Source organism: Sinocyclocheilus grahami, unplaced genomic scaffold, assembly GCF_001515645.1.
Source record: "Sinocyclocheilus grahami isolate Dianchi unplaced genomic scaffold, SAMN03320097.WGS_v1.1 scaffold1241.1, whole genome shotgun sequence".
NCBI classification, from domain to species: Eukaryota; Metazoa; Chordata; class Actinopteri; order Cypriniformes; family Cyprinidae; genus Sinocyclocheilus; species Sinocyclocheilus grahami.
In genome coordinates this window covers 142,104-160,292 of record NW_015506420.1, presented here as the reverse complement: position 1 = coordinate 160,292, position 18,189 = coordinate 142,104, and the positions used below count along the sequence as shown (strand labels likewise).

The 18,189-nt window shown below is 36.3% G+C and overlaps 1 protein-coding gene across 1 annotated transcript in view; it reads right to left on the bottom strand.

The window, feature by feature from the left end:
* The window catches only part of LOC107568412 (glutamate receptor ionotropic, delta-2-like), a gene marked incomplete at its 5' end in the record, with an annotated part of 188,150 nt that overhangs the window by 74,547 nt on the left and 95,414 nt on the right, over positions 1-18,189 (bottom strand). The window contains 2 exons of the mRNA XM_016254389.1: positions 7,545-7,857; positions 11,266-11,463. Coding sequence (XP_016109875.1) covers positions 7,545-7,857; positions 11,266-11,463 — 511 coding nt within the window. The remainder of the gene's footprint in view (positions 1-7,544; positions 7,858-11,265; positions 11,464-18,189) is intronic.

The following is an 18,189-nucleotide window of genomic DNA, read 5'->3' as shown; positions in this document are numbered from 1 at the left end:
AATTGAACTAAAATAAAGGTATGTTATTGCAAACAGAATACAATGAGGTGGTTGATTTACAACAAGGTGGAGACAGGTCTGTTCAAAACAGTAGATGGCTGATGGGAAAAGTGACAGGTACAAGAAAATTAGAGAAAAAAAGTAAACACACAAAGTGAGATGCAGAGAGATATCATGGAAAAAAATGGAAGTAAAGGTGCAGTTCAAGAGAGAACCTTTAATTATTTTGCACAGCCCCATCCTAAGGTTTTAAACCTTTTTTTTAATGTGATGGCCATTGTAAAAAAATAGGCTTGTCCGTGGTTTCAGAATTTGTTGTGGGTGTATGGGATGGCCTGGATGAGTGTGAGATTTCCCAGCCTGCAATTTTGTACCAGTCTTGCCCTGTTATACATGGTGGTTGTTCAGCCTTGATACATTCATTAGTAGGGCTGCAACAACTAATCGATAAAATCGATTATTATCGATTATGAAAATCATCGACAACGATTCTCATTATCGATTAATCGGGTCTGCCCATAGTGCACGTCCAACAAAGTTTACATACTTGTCCAACTTCAGCCGGTGGCGTCAAATTAAAGCACTGAATTACTTATTTCTATGGATAAAATGCATCTAAAATAGTGGAGGAAACCGAATGAGATGCTGCAGGAGAGTTTCGTGATCCAAGCTACCCAAAACATGAGAATTCTTTATTTTAAGCTTTAAGCAAATGCATTAGCGTAATGGCTTGCCCTGTCAGGCGCTTTAACAGATGCGTGCGCGTCCTCAGCGCAAAAAAAAATTTCAGTTAACGGACATATCCTTATGTATAAATGTCATAAATTCACGCGAGCATTTCCATTTTTTCATAAAGGTCCGTCCTGACCTTATGCATGCAACAGCCTGTCACTGGCAGTCCCTTATGAAAATGAACCATGGTTTTACTAAAGTGACCGTAGTTCAACTGTAGTATTTGTAGATTTGAATCATGTGTAAACAAAAAACATATTTGAACCATGTGTAAACAAAAATATAACCTAATAAGTTACAATTAAGGTGTATTGAATGCTAAAATGCGTTTTAAACAAAGTTAAGCGCTTATCATTACCCATTTTAGTCTTAGTAATTGAATAATTTAATAAATTTCATAATTTAAAATTTTAGTTTAGAAGTATCGAATCGGTATCGATATCGACGATACTGCCTTGAAAAATATCGGTATCGTATCGAAAACAAAATAAGTGGTATCGCCCATCCCTACTGAACGAGTGCCAGCACGGCGGGCGCGTGCACGCGCGTCAGACAGACAAAAAACAGAGACAATTAATAATCAGCGCAAAAGCATTAATTGTGCTGAAATAGCTGTTGTTGAAAGTTAAAAAAAGGTTTAAAGGTCAACATGCATTGCGCATATTTTATGAGAGTAGGAACTGTAAGGGAATAACAGCGTGTAATTGTTTGAATATAAATATCAGAAGCTTCAAAACCGCCTTTAACAGGATCAAGAAAGGACACTAAGCCCTATTCGGAATCCATGAGTTTTATCACTGAGGTGATAAGTACATTTATTTTTATGAGAAACAATTACCGTCCGAATCGGGCTCTGACGTGACTGTGGTCAAAGTGAACGTGTGTTCCTGCAGAACATTACTCTTACCTATTGGTTAGCACTGAGTTTGTGATTTTATTCGTCTTTATCATCTTTATTATTATTTAAATTTTTAATGCAGAGATTTAAACTATATTCACTATATACAATGCTTAACAAATTTATTAAAACAAATGTAAGGTTTTTAACAAATTATGGTTTGTGCCACTGCTGCTCTAAACTAATAGTACTGGTGATTACCAAAATCATTTTTTAGCTTTCTGCATGGGTTAGTCCTCCAATATGCATAAGCTCTTTAGTAACCGTAGTAGGCTGTTTCTAATGCTATAATATAATTATTGCTGTTATCTATGAAAGAAAGGCAGAGAGCTTTATAGTGTTTTTTTTTTCAGATACCCAATTACAGTCAAAAAGTACTTAAACAATGCCAGCAAGAATGCAAGCTATGAAGGGCATAGGAGGCCATTTTTGTTATGTGAATAAATACAAGTATTCAGTTATAAATAAATGACAATAACATTTTTTTGATTTAAACAATTTTTTGACAGATTCCTAAAATTCCTATAATGTCTTTTCTCTTTATTATGGCAGGTGGTCTAATAAATTGTTAAGAACTGTATGTTTTCATAGCATTCAGTTGGAACGTTTGTTTTAAGGACATTGGGCAGAATGTGGAATATTGTGTTTTTCAGTAAAAAAAAATAAAATAATTGTTTGTTTTTAATCTGATTAATCTGAAAAATAATCGACCAACTAATCGAGTATCAAAATAATCGTTAGTTGCAGCCCTATTCATTAGCTAACAGAATTTTAAAAATAAGTTATTTGGTATTACTGTGTCAATATGACGTGAGGTCCAGTTACCAGCGTGACATTAAAACAGGTAGTAGTAATGGGTACTTTTTACGTAAGTACATGTCAGAGCCCATACTTTACTTTAACTTGAGTAAAAAAGTGTAGTCAGTACTTCTACTTTTACCAGAGTATTTTTAAACATGAGTATCTGGAACATTTACTTGAGTGAAGGATGTGTGTACTTTTGCCATCTCTGAGTGTAAATAGCATCTATCGCTAAGAAGACATGCTATTTTCACTTAGTGTAAATCACATTTAATCACTAATTGCTAAATAGCATCTAATTGCTATTTAGTGTAAATAGCATCTATCGCTAAGAAGACATGCTATTTTCACTTAGTGTAAATCACATTTAATCACTAATTGCTAAATAGCATCTAATTGCTATTTAGTGTAAATAGCATCTATCGCTAAGAAGACATGCTATTTTCACTTAGTGTAAATCACATTTAATCACTAATTGCTAAATAGCATCTAATTGCTATTTAGTGTAAATAGCATCTATTGCCATCTAAAAAAAAACCAATTGCTATTTAGTGTAAATAGCATCTATTGCCATCTAAAAAAAAACAAAAACAACAACAACAACAAAAAACGTGATTACTGTAACATTATTGAAAAAATAAGGTGGGAACACATATCACGTAAAGCAGCTTTTAGTTTGTGGCTCTTGAGTGTTCTATATCAGACAGTGCGTGCGCGCACAGATTCTGTTTGTGTGGAAGCATATTTATGCTTATAGCGTGTGGAGCTGTGTACTGAGGAAGCACTGCTGTGCAGTAGCTTACATCTCAGATCCCAGTAGCAATCCCTAGCAAGGTTTGAAATTATACACTAATCTCTCTTACACATTCACGATGAATCATATAGTGCTGAGTTATGCTCCAATATTGCATGCATTACATCTCCTCTCTATGCACAGTAGGGTGGAGGCGATGTGTTGCTCAATGACCGTTGTTGGGGTCTCCAACAACGGGTCTGCAGTGTTGTGCGCGAGGAGGTCCGCCAACTATTGTTTGATCTGAAACTAATTTTTGACTAATAAATTAAAATATGCTTTTACCAAAAAGTTTAAGAAAGCTAAATTTGATCACTTTATGAAACTTTTTGTTAACTTAACTATATGCGTTAAGACGAACGTGCAATGAAAAATAATTATAAAGCATCTTAGTAAAATGTTAATTTCAACATTAGCTAATAAAATTAAAAGTTGCATCTGTTTAATATTACTTAATGGACTAACATGGACAGTCGATTTTTTTATTAACTAATATTAACAGATTAACTAATACAAATGTATTGCTCAGATTTAGTTAATGTTAGTTATGCATTAATGTTAACAAATAGCACCTTTCTGTAAAATATTACTTGATTCATTGTCCCTCCCACATTAGTTAATGCATTAATTAATACAAAACCATTACAGACCAGATAAAAAAAAAAAGAAAAAAAAAATATATATACATATATTTACAAAAATAAAAATAATTAAAAATTATAATAAAAAATTATATATATATATATATATAATTTAATGAAATGGTTCTTAGTTGGTTTTGTTTCAGGTTCTTTAAATGAAAAAAAGTAAAAAAAACAAAAAAAAACAATTGGGCATTGGGATCAATACAAATTAATCTTTATAAAAAAACAGTTACATGTTACGGTGAAACCTTTACAATGGAAAGTGAATGGGGCCAATTTTGGGGGATTTAAAAACAGAAATGTGAACTGATTTTATAAAATATCACTGAAAAACTAATAATAACAATATCAACAACTATTCTTATTATTGTGTCTCATTTAAAAAAGAATGATAAAATGAATAAAATATAAAATGATTATAATTATATAATTAAAAATTTGATGTGTGAAGATCTCATCAATTTCACTGTGATTTTAGGTTTGACATTTAATTTTTCATTTTTACATTTGCGAAAACGGACTATTTTACCATTAAACAGTACAATTTTTGTAGTAATCTACATTATGCCACAAGTGCAGTCAACTGACTTTGAACTGAGAATATTCCTTTAATATTACTATGAACTGGAACGGTCCAACAACATGAAATAGCTCACATGTAATTAATTCTCTGTGAATAAGATATACAGAAAGAAGCAGCACAGAAATTAATATGAAAAATACATTTATTTAAGGGGGATATATAAAACAAAAAGTCAAGAAGCATCAGAGGAGAGAAGCAGAGGTCTTTGTGAGGCAGATGAAAGTGACTCATCAAAGAGAGCGACTGTAGCTATGCCATTCCAGCTATGTCCCTTCTCTCCCCGTTCCCTTCTCTCTTGTTTAAGAGATTGGGTGTATTTGTACAACCAGCTCTCTGCAAAACATCAAACAGGGCTGCAAGACAAAGGATGATAGTGATGTTTTAAGTGGTTGGGGGAATGCATGTGAGCACACAGCACAATTGTTTGTATACGTTTGTGTCTCCATTTGATTCTGGTGACTAGGCTTGCCGCGATAGACTGTGCTGACGGTGATACCGGTCTTAAGCCGCAACACCGGTTATGTCACTTGCCCACCGCGGCACCGACCCCCACCGTCGGTTTGATTTTTTATAGTAATAAAAATCATTTAGTTCATTAAAAGAACATACACTACAATTAAAAACTGAACGCGGCTGCTCAATGCAGCGTGCCGAACGACAGTCGCATCACAGATCAGATTTCATTTATCCAGTGAGGAGAGTGAGTGAGCTGACTGACAAGAAGAGTGGGGTGAGGTGAGACAGACAAGATGATGGCAGATGATTTAGTTTCGAAATGAAATGCAAAAGTGCCTGTTTGGCAGTATTTTGGAATTTGAAAAGCTTGTTGACTTTTGCCGTTTATCTAAGGTGATTTTGGAAGTCTTTTTAAACATTCGTTTCTTATTTAATTGGTTCCACATTGTTTGCTGATTTTTACTTTATTTAAACTTTGTGTCATTTACTTTATTTATTACTATGTGTTAATAAAAGTTCTATGTCTTATATATAGGCTAAAGTGAGTTTGACGTTGTATTTTGTTGTTGCATTCAAGCAATTGACACCGAACTGCCGCCAATTCGAAAGTGAAAGTAAAATGCGCACGGCGCTTTTAAGCTATTTAAAAGTGAAGGAAAGCAAGGAAAAGAGGGAACGCCCCCGCCCCCAAGGTGATACTGGTATTACCGGTGTTGTCACACGTCGATTAACCGGTGGGAAAATTTCCTCACCGTCATAACCCTACTGGTGATGTAGCCTATTCCACAGTATGTAATCAGCTCCATTTAAACAATTTCATCCTAAAAAGATCCCGAACCCAGTTCAGTGGTCTGATGAAGGCGCATTAATGAACTGATTTTTGATTTCTCACCATAATGAGCGTGTTTCAAAAATAAGCAGAGATTGCAATTAGAACTGAAATGGACACAGATACAAGGGAGCAATTAGGCTGTCTTATTATAATCATCATCATTATAACCAGCTCATGTAAATTTACTGATTTTTGGTTAAGTACAATTCCATGCAAATGTCAACCTTTCTGTTGGATAATGAAGTGTTTACCCAAAGTACGTTACCTTGTTTAGGTGTCAATTTGACTGTATTAATGCTTTCTAATGGAATTATTAAAGGAAATTTTATTGTTTACCCCCAACACAACTAGTGAAACCACAATAAAACAAGCTATGTTTGATGGTTTCAAAAATAGGGATTTTTACTTTATCTTCTCAATAAGTGTCTCACATGGTCATGTTTACACACCATCTACATGAAAAAATATAAATAAAAAATTAAACAAAACTGAACCAAAGGCACACGTATAGGCACATTTTCTCCTATATCACTTGTAATTTTTCTTTTACTGTTACATCTAATGCAAATACTTGAAATGCTCAAAATGCTTATTCTGTCCTAATTGGTCCCTTGTTGTAAAACTAAAGTCTGGAATACACAACACAACTTTTAAAATCAGAGCAGATGTTAAAACACTAGACATTGTACATTTGCCATTTTTAAAAAATGGTTAGAAAGAAAAATTTGGGCATCATATGCCAAACAATTGAAGATCACACACTACCAGACTTTCAGTTCATTCAGAACACAGCAAATTTATGCAGAAACATGAGCCTTATTGCTAGGAGATGCATGACAAATGAAAACACCTCACAATATCAAACATGTTCATTATACTTAGAGTTGTGTAGTGTATAGATGTCAAGGACATCTGTCTGGCACATATTAATCTTAAATAAAAGCACACATTGAGAACACTTCCTGAGTGAACAGCCCATTAGAGGCTTTTATAACTAATAATGTCCATATTTCCCTAAACAGACAATAATCATCACAAACACAGGAGAGCCAAACTTTCATTCTGTGGGTATTGTTGTTATTGGATTCTGGAAGTCACAGAGTGCATACAAACAATAAATGTTAATTTTTGCCCATACCCCAAGTTAATCTCTCTAAAATGAGAAAGAAATCTACAGAGAGATCTGCAGGGGTTTAGAAAAATGCATACAAATGGTTTCCTATAATTAGTACTTTCTCTCAGAAACTACATTTCACATTGTGACTGCAAATGTCACATGCGTAACACTGGAATTGGCCTTTCACAAACCGTCTGTAGCAAAACATGCCAAACTATTGCTGGTAATTAATTGATGGTCGCTCAACATGTTGAGGATACAAAACCCTGACAGCCACTGAAGCAGTTTCCCTCATCCTTCTTTCTTTCTTTTCTCTTATTTCCCATTTCTAAAGACTAGCCCTCCCCTTTCCCTACTCCCACTCTTAGATCTTTCCATCTTTTGTCGAAAAAACAGCTTTTGACCCTTTAAGAATTTGAAAGAAAACCAGAAAGTGCAGATACGATTTACGTATAATTTCAACATTCCTTTGACTCCTTCTGTATTTTCCCCCTTTTGTCATATATATTCTTTGGTGCACAATACACTCACACACATCTACCATTGCACACAGACACACTTTAAACAGAACGTGAGCACTTAAAATGATCTCTCTGCCCTGTTCTATATATCTCTACTTTTTTCTCACTCTTGAATCTCCTTTCTTCTTTCAACACAAAGCATATCATACGCTCATGCACAAACTCACCCTGTTGAACGAAGGAGCCGTAGACAAACCACATGGAGTTGTAGAGGGTCGTGGAGGAGACCGAACCCATCGGCAGTCTGGGAGGGTTCAACCAGTTGAGGAGATACACCAGAATGCCCACCAGCAGCACTGTGCCAGCTATACAAGCCCACAGAGATAGGTCGAAAGGGGCCAGGCAAGCAAACATATCCACCGTCCTCTCCGCCTTCCTCAGCAACACACCAACGGAGTAGTCCATGTAGCGAGTGGTGAAGTCTACCACGCTCTCCCGCTCAGGAGTGATGGTCAGGGCTGACAGACCTACATCTGCTCTCTGCCCAACAAAAAGACAAACAGAGAACCGTCATTTAAAACCAGATCACACAAAGAACAGATTTATATGTGCATCACACTTACAGCATAAAACAAGAAAAATACTGGGCCAATCCAAACACTAAAAAAGCGCAAATGAGAGCAGAATTTCACAGAAAACACACGTTAACAATCATATTCAATTATAAAAATATATATATTTTTTTTAAATATTCACATTTTAAAATATTTATAAAAGTATTTGGTAAAAATTGATTCCAGTTTCCAGTGAACACTAAACAAATTAGCTGCAACAGAAAAACTGTGTTTTTTGCTACTGTGCCTTTACAGACCTTTTTGTGAAAGATGTTTTTGCAAGTTAGAGTCAATTAATCTCTCTATGAAGAATGTTTTGAGATCCCTAAGTTATGTACATAATAAAACACATCACATAATCAAGGAAAATTGGATTCCTTATGATATAAGAACTTTAATATTGCCTCGGATTTAAATTTCAGTAGCAAAAATGCATTCGATTCATTAAATCAGTTAAAACTGGCTATATCACTGAAACATTCATTGAAGTCCCTGTGTGTTGTTTTTTCATTTTGTGATACTTGGCGATTTTTTCCTATTATACCAAGTCAATTGCAATGCAAATATGCTGTAATATTGTATAAAAAAAATGACCTTTTTATGAGTTGTTAGGAGAGTACTAAGAGCTTTGAAAAATTCACCACTTACTTGTGAAAATGGTATATAAAAAAAGATTGTCAAGTGCTGGCTTTATAAAACGTCTAAGTGCAAATTGAAACAGTTCAACATTTTTAACTAATGGGCACTTTTTATTTATTTATTTTATTTATTTTATTTTTTTACTTGAGCTTAGCTGACAGGATTCTAGCTAGCCAGCAATGGCTTCCAATACATATTGATGATTTTGTAAAGCAATCAACAAATGACACATCTACATCTATATCTATTGTGTAACAAGAAAAAAAGTAATGTACATAAAGTAAGCACTATGTCCTGGTGTCATTTTATGCCACCACACACACACACACACACAATTAACTCACAGCGGACTAAATCTGCTAATTTCATGGTCTGTCAAGTAAAAAAATGCTTAGAAAAGCAGAATGGTTATATATGCTGCAAAAGTAATCTACTGTATATACGGATTGATAATGATATTCCAAGTAAAGCTTGGCACAAAAGAATATTCCTCTTATATTCCTTTATATTCTGTGTGAGCATCTACACAAGTGTTTGTGTAAATATTGCAGTATACATAAATATACGCTGAAGTTCAAATGTGTGTACGATTTGATGCTTTAAGTAAGTCTCTCATGATTACCCAGAATTCATTTACTTGTTTTAAAATGCAGTAAAACAGTAATATTGCGAAATATTATTACATCTTAAAATAACTGTTTTCTATTTTAATACATTATAAAATATAATTTATTCCTTTGATGACAAAGCTGGATTTTCAGCAGCCATTAACTCACTTGTCACATGATCCTTCAAAAACTGTAGCATGTTTTTTTTCTGGGATTCTAATCCCCTATTTTTTTTTTTTTTTAAGATTTTTGTTGTTGTTGTAACAATGTAAGCCTGCACTGTCACTTCAGTCATCCATTTTTAATGCACGCTGAATAAAGATATTAATTTCTCCAAAAATAAATAAATAAATGAATCGTATTGACCCCAAACATTTGTAGTTTAAAAAAACATTTTCCCCATTTGTAATGCCCTGGCCTGTTGTATCATGTCATAACAACCTTTTAAAAATTGTTTTTATAAGATTAGAACACAAAAAGCTAACACAAAATCAAAACCTCTTTTGCTGAAATACCGAATTGCAATAAAACATCAAAGGTCTTGTGTATCATAAAAGCACACAGATGTGAAGTTGCTGGAAAACAATGTGTCAACAGAGACCGTAACAATGGGATTAGTGATCCTTAATATTTTCCTTGCGTTTTGGTCTATCTCTCTGGAAATGAAGATAAGCAGCAGTACACTGTGGCTCATGTTTCTGTTCCTCTGACCGAACAGCGGTGAGGAATATTCTCAGCGCAGGAAGCAGTAGGAATGGAGGTGTGTCGCAGAACTGAAAAAGCTGTGGAATGGAAAACAGCGGGAGTTTTGGAGTAATGGCCCTGAAAATGTGTATCTGACCTCTCACTGCTGTGAGATTTGCCTTTTGTTTATCTGCCAGCGGACAACATTTCAGTATGAGGTTTTCCCTCATTCACATGTAAGAAATCTGCGCTCTTCTTTATCGAAGTAGTGCAGACTGTTTGGGAATACTAGGGAAATTGAAAAGCCCAAGATAGCCAATGCAAAGCACACAAGTCTGCAGCATTCAGCCAGACTGTATTATGGTAGGCAAATCAAAGGCAGTGCTGACTGCATTAAAATAATTCTGCATCATTAAAATAGTTTGAAATGGTACTTTCAGCTTTAAATAAGCATTAACACTTAAAGGGTTAGTTCACCCAAAGATGACAAATCTGTCATTAATTACTCAGCATCACGTCATTCCAAACCCATACGACCTTCTTTCATCTTCAGAACACAAATGAAGATATTTTTGATGAAATGAGAGCTTTCTGACCCTCCATAGACAGCAACGCAACTGACACGTTCAAGGCCCAGAAAGGTAGAAAGGACATTGTTAAAATAGTCCTTGTGACATCAGTGGTACAACTGTAATTTTATGAAGCTATGAGAATACTTTGAGCGCAAAGAAAGCAAAAATAATCCAACGATTTCCTCTCTTCTGTGTCAGTCTTCAATGCGCGTTCACAAGAGTACCACGACGCAAAAATTCAGTTCATAAAATTAAGGTTGAACCACTGATGTCACAAGGACTATTTTAACAATGTCTTTACTATCTTTCTGGGTCTTGAATGTGTCAGTTGCTGTCTATGGAGGGTCAGAAAGCTCTTGGATTTCATCAAAAATATTTTAATTTGTGTTTTGAAGATGAATGAAGGTCTTAATGGTTTGGAACGACATGGGGGTGAGTAATTGATGACAGAATTTTCATTTTGGGTGAACTAACGCTTTAAAAAATTGTCTAAAATAGCCAATTCATTATTATAATGGGTGTTCACATATAGTAGTTTTGACCATGTAGTGTATATATACATAAATGAGCAACTGAATTTTAAACATGTCAGTTATACAAGGGTGAAGTTTGAAGTCAGACAGATAGATAGACACACAGACATATTGCACGATTGATTGATTTTGAGGACTGTTGAGGACTAGGGTGGAAATACCATCATTCCCAGAATGCAACGAATACATTTTTCTTCTGTCATTCCAATCCAACTTCCTGAGGGTGTAGCTAAATGCAATTTAAAGTCACGCTCCCCAATTCAATATTTTGCACATCCAGATAGACATTGTGTCTTACCTTAGAAACCAGTTCTCCTATAAGACCATTCCAGATTCCATCAGCCTGCTGGCTGCCATATTTGTGATCAGGGGCCACGTAGATCTCATATTTGAAGCCAAGGTAGTTGGCCAGAGCATCCAGTACATCGATTGAGAAACCCTGGTACTTTTTAGGTTTGCCAAGCACATTTTCTGAGACCATCACAAATGGTTCTTCCTGGAAAGAGCAATAGCAGAGAAATCATTATATCAATTTATAAAGGGACTAAATCATTGAGCTAAAAGCAACAAAAACAGTCACAGAGTATTAAGAGACACATACAAAAACAGTCCAACGGTAATGCCTACTGACATTGAGGTAAGTGAGGGCACCGGTTTTAGAGTCAACAGGGTATCATAAATTCTTGATTCTGAGGGTAGCAGATCTGTTTCTGGAGCTGACACAAGTGTTTACCTGAAGCAGACGCATAAGCTCCTACAGCAGCTTAGCTAATGCTCATAATTTGATTTTATTCTCAGCAGGAGGCAATGCTGCTGTATATGGGCTAAAGCTTAATGTCACTTGGCTTTAACCTCCTCTTATGAGCTGTGGAATAATTCCGAGAAAAAAGTCAGAGGGGAATTAGTGCCACATCATATCCAATCAAGAGTAATGTGAGGAAAGTAAATATGTATAGCTTTGTTTTTAGGGTAGTTGAGTGAATTTTACAGAGAATACAGGAGGATCTGGGCTGATCTTACAAAGACTACGGGTTTGAACTCCAGCCAGAGAGGAACTAAAGGAACCATGGAAAAGGATATACAGTATATGACACAGCAGGCCTTTAGAAGAAAAAAAAAATCACGAATAATCAAAAAAGAAAGAAAATACCAATACAATAATGTCAATTTTGATCAAATAAATAGGAAACAAATCAAATTAAATGGCATATTTGTGTAAAGAACATCTAGTGACGATCTCTGATTCATTTCAAAGAGGAAACTGTCTCACCGTCACACCAGGACAAGATCGGCCTTAACAGCACTTCCTCAGCAGTGACATGCTAAATTATTAGCGTTCCAACATTATCATACTAAAAGTAGTGTAAGTGGAGTTTCTCCAGACATTTACACAGTTCACTTCAAACAGTTCAGTTCATAATTTCCTGGAATGAAAATGAAGGCATGAATACACAGAAATAATAACAAAAACATTCAGTAAGAAAGTAGTCAGAACAAACCATTCTCTCTCAATTCTATATAAAGATTCACATTTATCAAAACATTACTTAACTTAACTTCTACATTATTCATAGTTCTGACTGACTCATAAGATCCCTAATGCTCAATTACGGATTTAAGGTTTTACTGTGCTCACATCAAATAAATTAAGTCTTTACGAAAAGGATTTTAAAGGAAAAATATGAAGAGTTCATTTGCAAAAACCCATAACATTTATTTTTTTTCAGAAATCAAATTTTTTTATTGCGCATTCCAAGTAACGTTAATATCAATCAAACTGCAGTTGGGTTGTTTTGATTACGTAATAATAACTTAAACAAATACAGGTAATTTACAAAATTAAAGTTAATTGAAAGTAGGCTATGTTTTTTTTTACATGTTAAAAGTTTGTTTTATAGCAAAAGCAGATAACTCCAACAATCGTTTTTTGGCAAAAGCAGATAACTCCACATGTTTTAGAGCAGGGATGCCCAAACTTGGTCCTGGAGGGCCAGTGTCCTGCAGAGTTTAGCTCCAACTTGCCGCAACACACCTGACTGGAAGTTTCTATGCCTAGTAAGAGCTTAATTAGCTGGTTCAGGTGTGTTTGATTAGGGTTGGAGCTAAACTCTGCAGGACACCGGCCCTCCAGGACCGAGTTTGGGCACCCCTGTTTTAGAGTTTAAAAAACACTTGTTCAATCTTTGTAATCTCCTCAGATGACAATGTAAATGCATGACAAACGGTGTTGTTGTTGTGATCATAAACTGTATGGATGTGATTACACGCAATACACGTGAAAGTAGCCTTGTCACCTGACCTGAATACAGCGCGCTGATTCGCTAAAATTGACTTATCGGCTTCTGTTCAAAAACAACAAGGGCGCTTGTCGGCTTTTGCAGTAAAACATGAACTCGCGATGCCTTGAAAGTGGACAAAACCGTCATTTTTGACAAAACGTGTTTAGGGTTCAGATCACGCTATATGTGGATTTTTTTTTTTAAAGTGGCGTTTATCGGTTTTTGCAAATGAACTCTTCATATATACCCGGATTCATACTCATCATACAAGCATTAGCTCTGCCTATAGCTGAAGAAACCATTCCTCTGAAGCAGCGAGACCAGCCGCCATTTCAATTGATTAGTCGTTCTCCACTGATAAAGACAAGTGGAGTCTCCTTGGATCTCCAAAACCAGTTTGGCATACACTCTTAAAAATAAAGGTGCTTCAAAAGGTTCTTCAAGCGATGCCATAGAAGAACCATTTTTGGTTCCACGAAGAACCATTCAGTCAAAGGTTCTTTAAAGAACCATCTCTTTCTTGCGTTTTTGTAATCTGAAGAACCTTTTTTCGCCACTTTTGGGAAACAGAAAGGTTCTTCAGATGTTAAAGGTTCTTTATGGAACCATTTAGACAAAAAGGTTCTACTATGGCATCGTGAAGCATCGTGAAGCATCTTTATTTTTAAGAGTGTATACTATTGTGGAGGTGGATATGATGCGATTTGGATTTAGTCTGAGCCTTGGGCCTACTGGTGTTTCATAAAAGGTCTACAAACATTGTCATACACTGCCAAACTGGCTCTGGAGAGTTTCTGAAGGTCACACAGAGAAAATGCTTATTTTTATAAGGAGGACGTTTAGCGAGGACTCCATCTCCTTCCAGAGTCTCCAACAGCTCCGCAAACGTATCATCGTGAACCAATACCACGGTAGCATAGTGCCAGCAGCCCAGTGAAAATAATAGTCCGCTGTTTATTTTTCATATTCTCTTAAACAAATCCCTATTGATGTCTGAAGTGTTTCTGAGAATATGTCAGACAGATTTATCATGGAAGGAGCTGCCTTTATTGACTGCATGCAGCCTGCACATTAAGCCAGCGCTTTCTAATCCTCACCAGACCCCCCTCGCTCAATAAGCTATTAGAGGAAGTGAGGATATGCATGCCAACTCGCACTATAGCCAAGAGGTGCCATCTATCAGACTTCCCTCTGAGGGGCTTGTGCAAGACCTCTGCCGGATTCTTCCCATTCTTCAATTGGCCATCAGCATGATCTGAAGAATATCTGTAGCACTTAGACCGAGGGCAAAAGCACAGCGACAATGACCCTTTTAACAGGATTCCTCCCGTGTGTTTTTTTATCTGTATTGAGATGTAGCCTTGCTCTTATTGAGCCGGCCCAGAAGGTGTACGGCTCCCCACACCCATGTTCAACCCATGTTGCATCGATTCCCTCTCTCATTATACGGCCATCCCTTTCACACGACTGCATGTGCAGTGGTTCAAATTCACACGGATCTTGTAAACAATCACTGCCGCTACTATGGAAATCAATAGCAGGCATGGATCAACACAGGCTAAGGTGATGCATGTTGCTAACATAAACATCATTCTGTAAGCACTGTTGCTGCGTGTATGCATGGTTGATGTTGTGACACTATTTGTTAAAGGAATTGCTCATCTAGAAGTGAAAATTTGCTGACAATTTCCTTACCCTCAGTCTATTTAAGAGAGATGAGTTTGTTTCTTCAATGGAACAGATTTGGAGCAATCTACAATTACATCACTTGGTCACCAATGGATCCTCTGCAGTGAATGGGTGCCGTCAGAATGAGAGTGCAAACAGCTGATAAAAACATCACAGTAATTCAGAAGTAATCCACATGACTCCAGTCCATTAATTAACATCTTGTGAAGCAAACTGCTGTGTTTGCAATAAACACATTCGCCATTAAGGGGACTACATTATTAAAAGGGGAAAGATAGTTAGAAGAGATTACGTAAAAACGCCTTAATTATGGATTTGTCTCTTACACAGTTGCATCTTTTCACTTCACAAGACATTAATTGATGGACTGGAGTCATGTGGATTATTGTGATGGTTTTTTTTTGTGATCAACTGTTTGGACTCTCATTCTGACGGCACCCATTCACTACAGAGTGTCCATTGATGTGCAAGTGATATGATACATTTCTCCAAATCTGTTCCAATGAAGAAACAAACTCATCTACATCTCGGATATAGTATATATCAAAATATAGTTAAAATTATGATATACTTTTTACTAAGAAAAAATTACATCTGAAAAAAACTTTCATACAGTGTTCAATCACTGTGCAAATCAAATCATACAGTGCAGGAACACAGAAAAGGAAATGGTATCATAGAAAGGATCAATACGTCAATCAATATAAATCAATAAGTCTCTTTAAACACCATTTCAAATCTAAAAAAGATTATTTAAAATGTTTATGACAAGGTTAGTTTAGGTTGTAAAATCTCATGTGATAATATCAAACAATGCAATGAAGATTATGAATGAATTAAAACAATATTTATTATTTTTTGTCTATATATGTGTTTATTAATAATTCATATTAATTAATATAATGGATTAAAAATTAATATAACTTCATTATTAATTCATACGAATATACTATACTACTTCAGTCTTCCATCTTCTACAGACGTTTTGAAGATTCTCTCATGCATGCAGCTATGATCCACTGGTGAGTGAATCAAAAACATGTGTCATGGTGCATTGAGACGGCAAGGTTTCACGGCAGATGTGTGTGTGTGTGTTCTCAGTCAGTTTTAGTGTTTGGAACAGCACCAGCATTTCTCAGACTGGTGAAGAGCTGTCAGAGCTGGCACGTTGCGTATCCTGCCATGCCTGCCACTGGGGCAGCTGGGAGCAGCAGGGAGTTTAAGTTGCAAGGATCCGGCGGGCCGTTACCAACTAGCTGTAAGACCGAAGGGAGCGCTCCATCAGCCACCAGCAGGGAGCATGCGCCTTCCCCATCCACCTGAAGGTTTACTTTACAAATGACAACATATCCCCGCCTCCCTAACCATATGTTTCACCACAAGGCTATATGGTACTGCACTGGCACTCTATCTTTCTTCGTTTTTTCTTAAATTTTTGAGGAACGATTCATCCTGATTTTAATACAATGTTTGAACTAGAAATTACAATTTCGCACTCTAGGACATCACAGCTTCAATTAGTCTCAATGGAAAGACTGGCTGGAAAACCTGTGAACTGCAAATAAAAGTCGTCATCTTATTATCCCGGGTTCTTTAAGCAGAACATTCAGTTCCAGTGGTACAGATAAGACAAACTCTGTTTCATTCATAATAGATACAGAATATTGACATGATAGCACTATAAAATAATAAGATTAACTGATAATGCTATGTTCAGACTCCAGGCAAAAGTGGCCCAAATCAGTTTTTTGTGCTCATGTGACTCAGATCTGTTTTTTTCATAACAGTGTGAACAACACAAACCAAATGGAATCTGATTTTGCATCTGAAAAGTATGAAAAGTAGAACTTTCCTCTCCTCCTTCTCATCCTCATCTTCATTCTCCCTATTGCCTGTACACATCAGCTTATAAATGAACGTGTTAAAGTGCCCCTATTATGCCTTTTCGAATATTACCTTTCATGCAGTGTGTCATGTAGCTGTATGTGAATATAAACTATCTGCAAAGTTGTGAAGCTGACAGTGCATATTATTGTCTATCAAAAAAAAAAAAAGTCGGCTCGCAATCACCTAAACGAGTCGTCAGGAATTCTAATCTTATTCTGTTACTGCTCTATGTCACAAAGTAACACATTTGCATAATGTCTGCCCACGTTCTACGTCGCCAACTTGCCCGCCTACAAACAGTAAAATTTCCATGTGGTTAACATCATGTTGAGAAGACGCTGTATCCTACGCTGTGAGAGTAAATTTGTTTTATCACATCTTATAATTACCACAAACTTGTTAACACTTGACACTTACCACTGAGAAACGTCCTGCTCCAGTCATGCTTGAGAATCAGTCTACTGTCGATCAGCCACTTCAACCGTTTCATCATCAGACTCCGGCTCGAATTGGTAAGGTACAATCAATACCATCTTTTCTATGTATTGACAAGTCTCTAGGGCTGTCATTCCTTCATGGCAATTGATGTTTCGTTTCCGACCCACGCTGTACGCGGTAGACCAATCCAGAGCCAATCTCTCTACGGCTCTGGACCAATCACAAAGGACTGCGCCATCTGACCAATCACAGCAGTGAGGGCTCAAGGAAAGGAAGGGTTTAGAGAGACTGATTCTTTGAACTGCTTCGCACGAGTCGTTTACGAATCATTTAGAAAGGAGGTAAAATTAAATCTATTTTTTCAGAAAACTAACGTGTTTTTTGACTTTGCATGCATGTAAACCTGTTTTTGGAGACTCATAAAACAATATTAGCAACCTTAAAAATGTTATAATAGGGGCCCTTTACGTGCTGATTTCAGTGTCCTCCATGTTTAAGTCCCTATGTCAGTTAGGGGCCATGAACAGTTTATACTCAAATCTGATACTGGCCACAAAAAAAATTAAAAATAAAAATCAGGTTTGAGCACTAAGATATACCCCACGAGATTAATAAGTCTCTTCAAATATTTAAAGTGGTCATATGATGCGATTTCAATTTTTCCTTTCTCTTTGGAGTGTTACAAGCTCTTGGTGCATAAAGAAGACCTGTAAAGTTGCAAAGACTAAAGTCTCAAATCCAAAGAGATATTCTTTATAAAAGTTAAGAGTCAGCCACTCCTACCTAAAACGGCTCATTCTAACACGCCCCCACATATCTACATCACTATGTGGGAAGATTTGCATAACGCCGCCCAAATGTTCACGCAAAGAAAGAAGGCGTAACTTTTATTCTCGCTGTAGTATTGTTGCCACCGCCGCCTTGTTGTG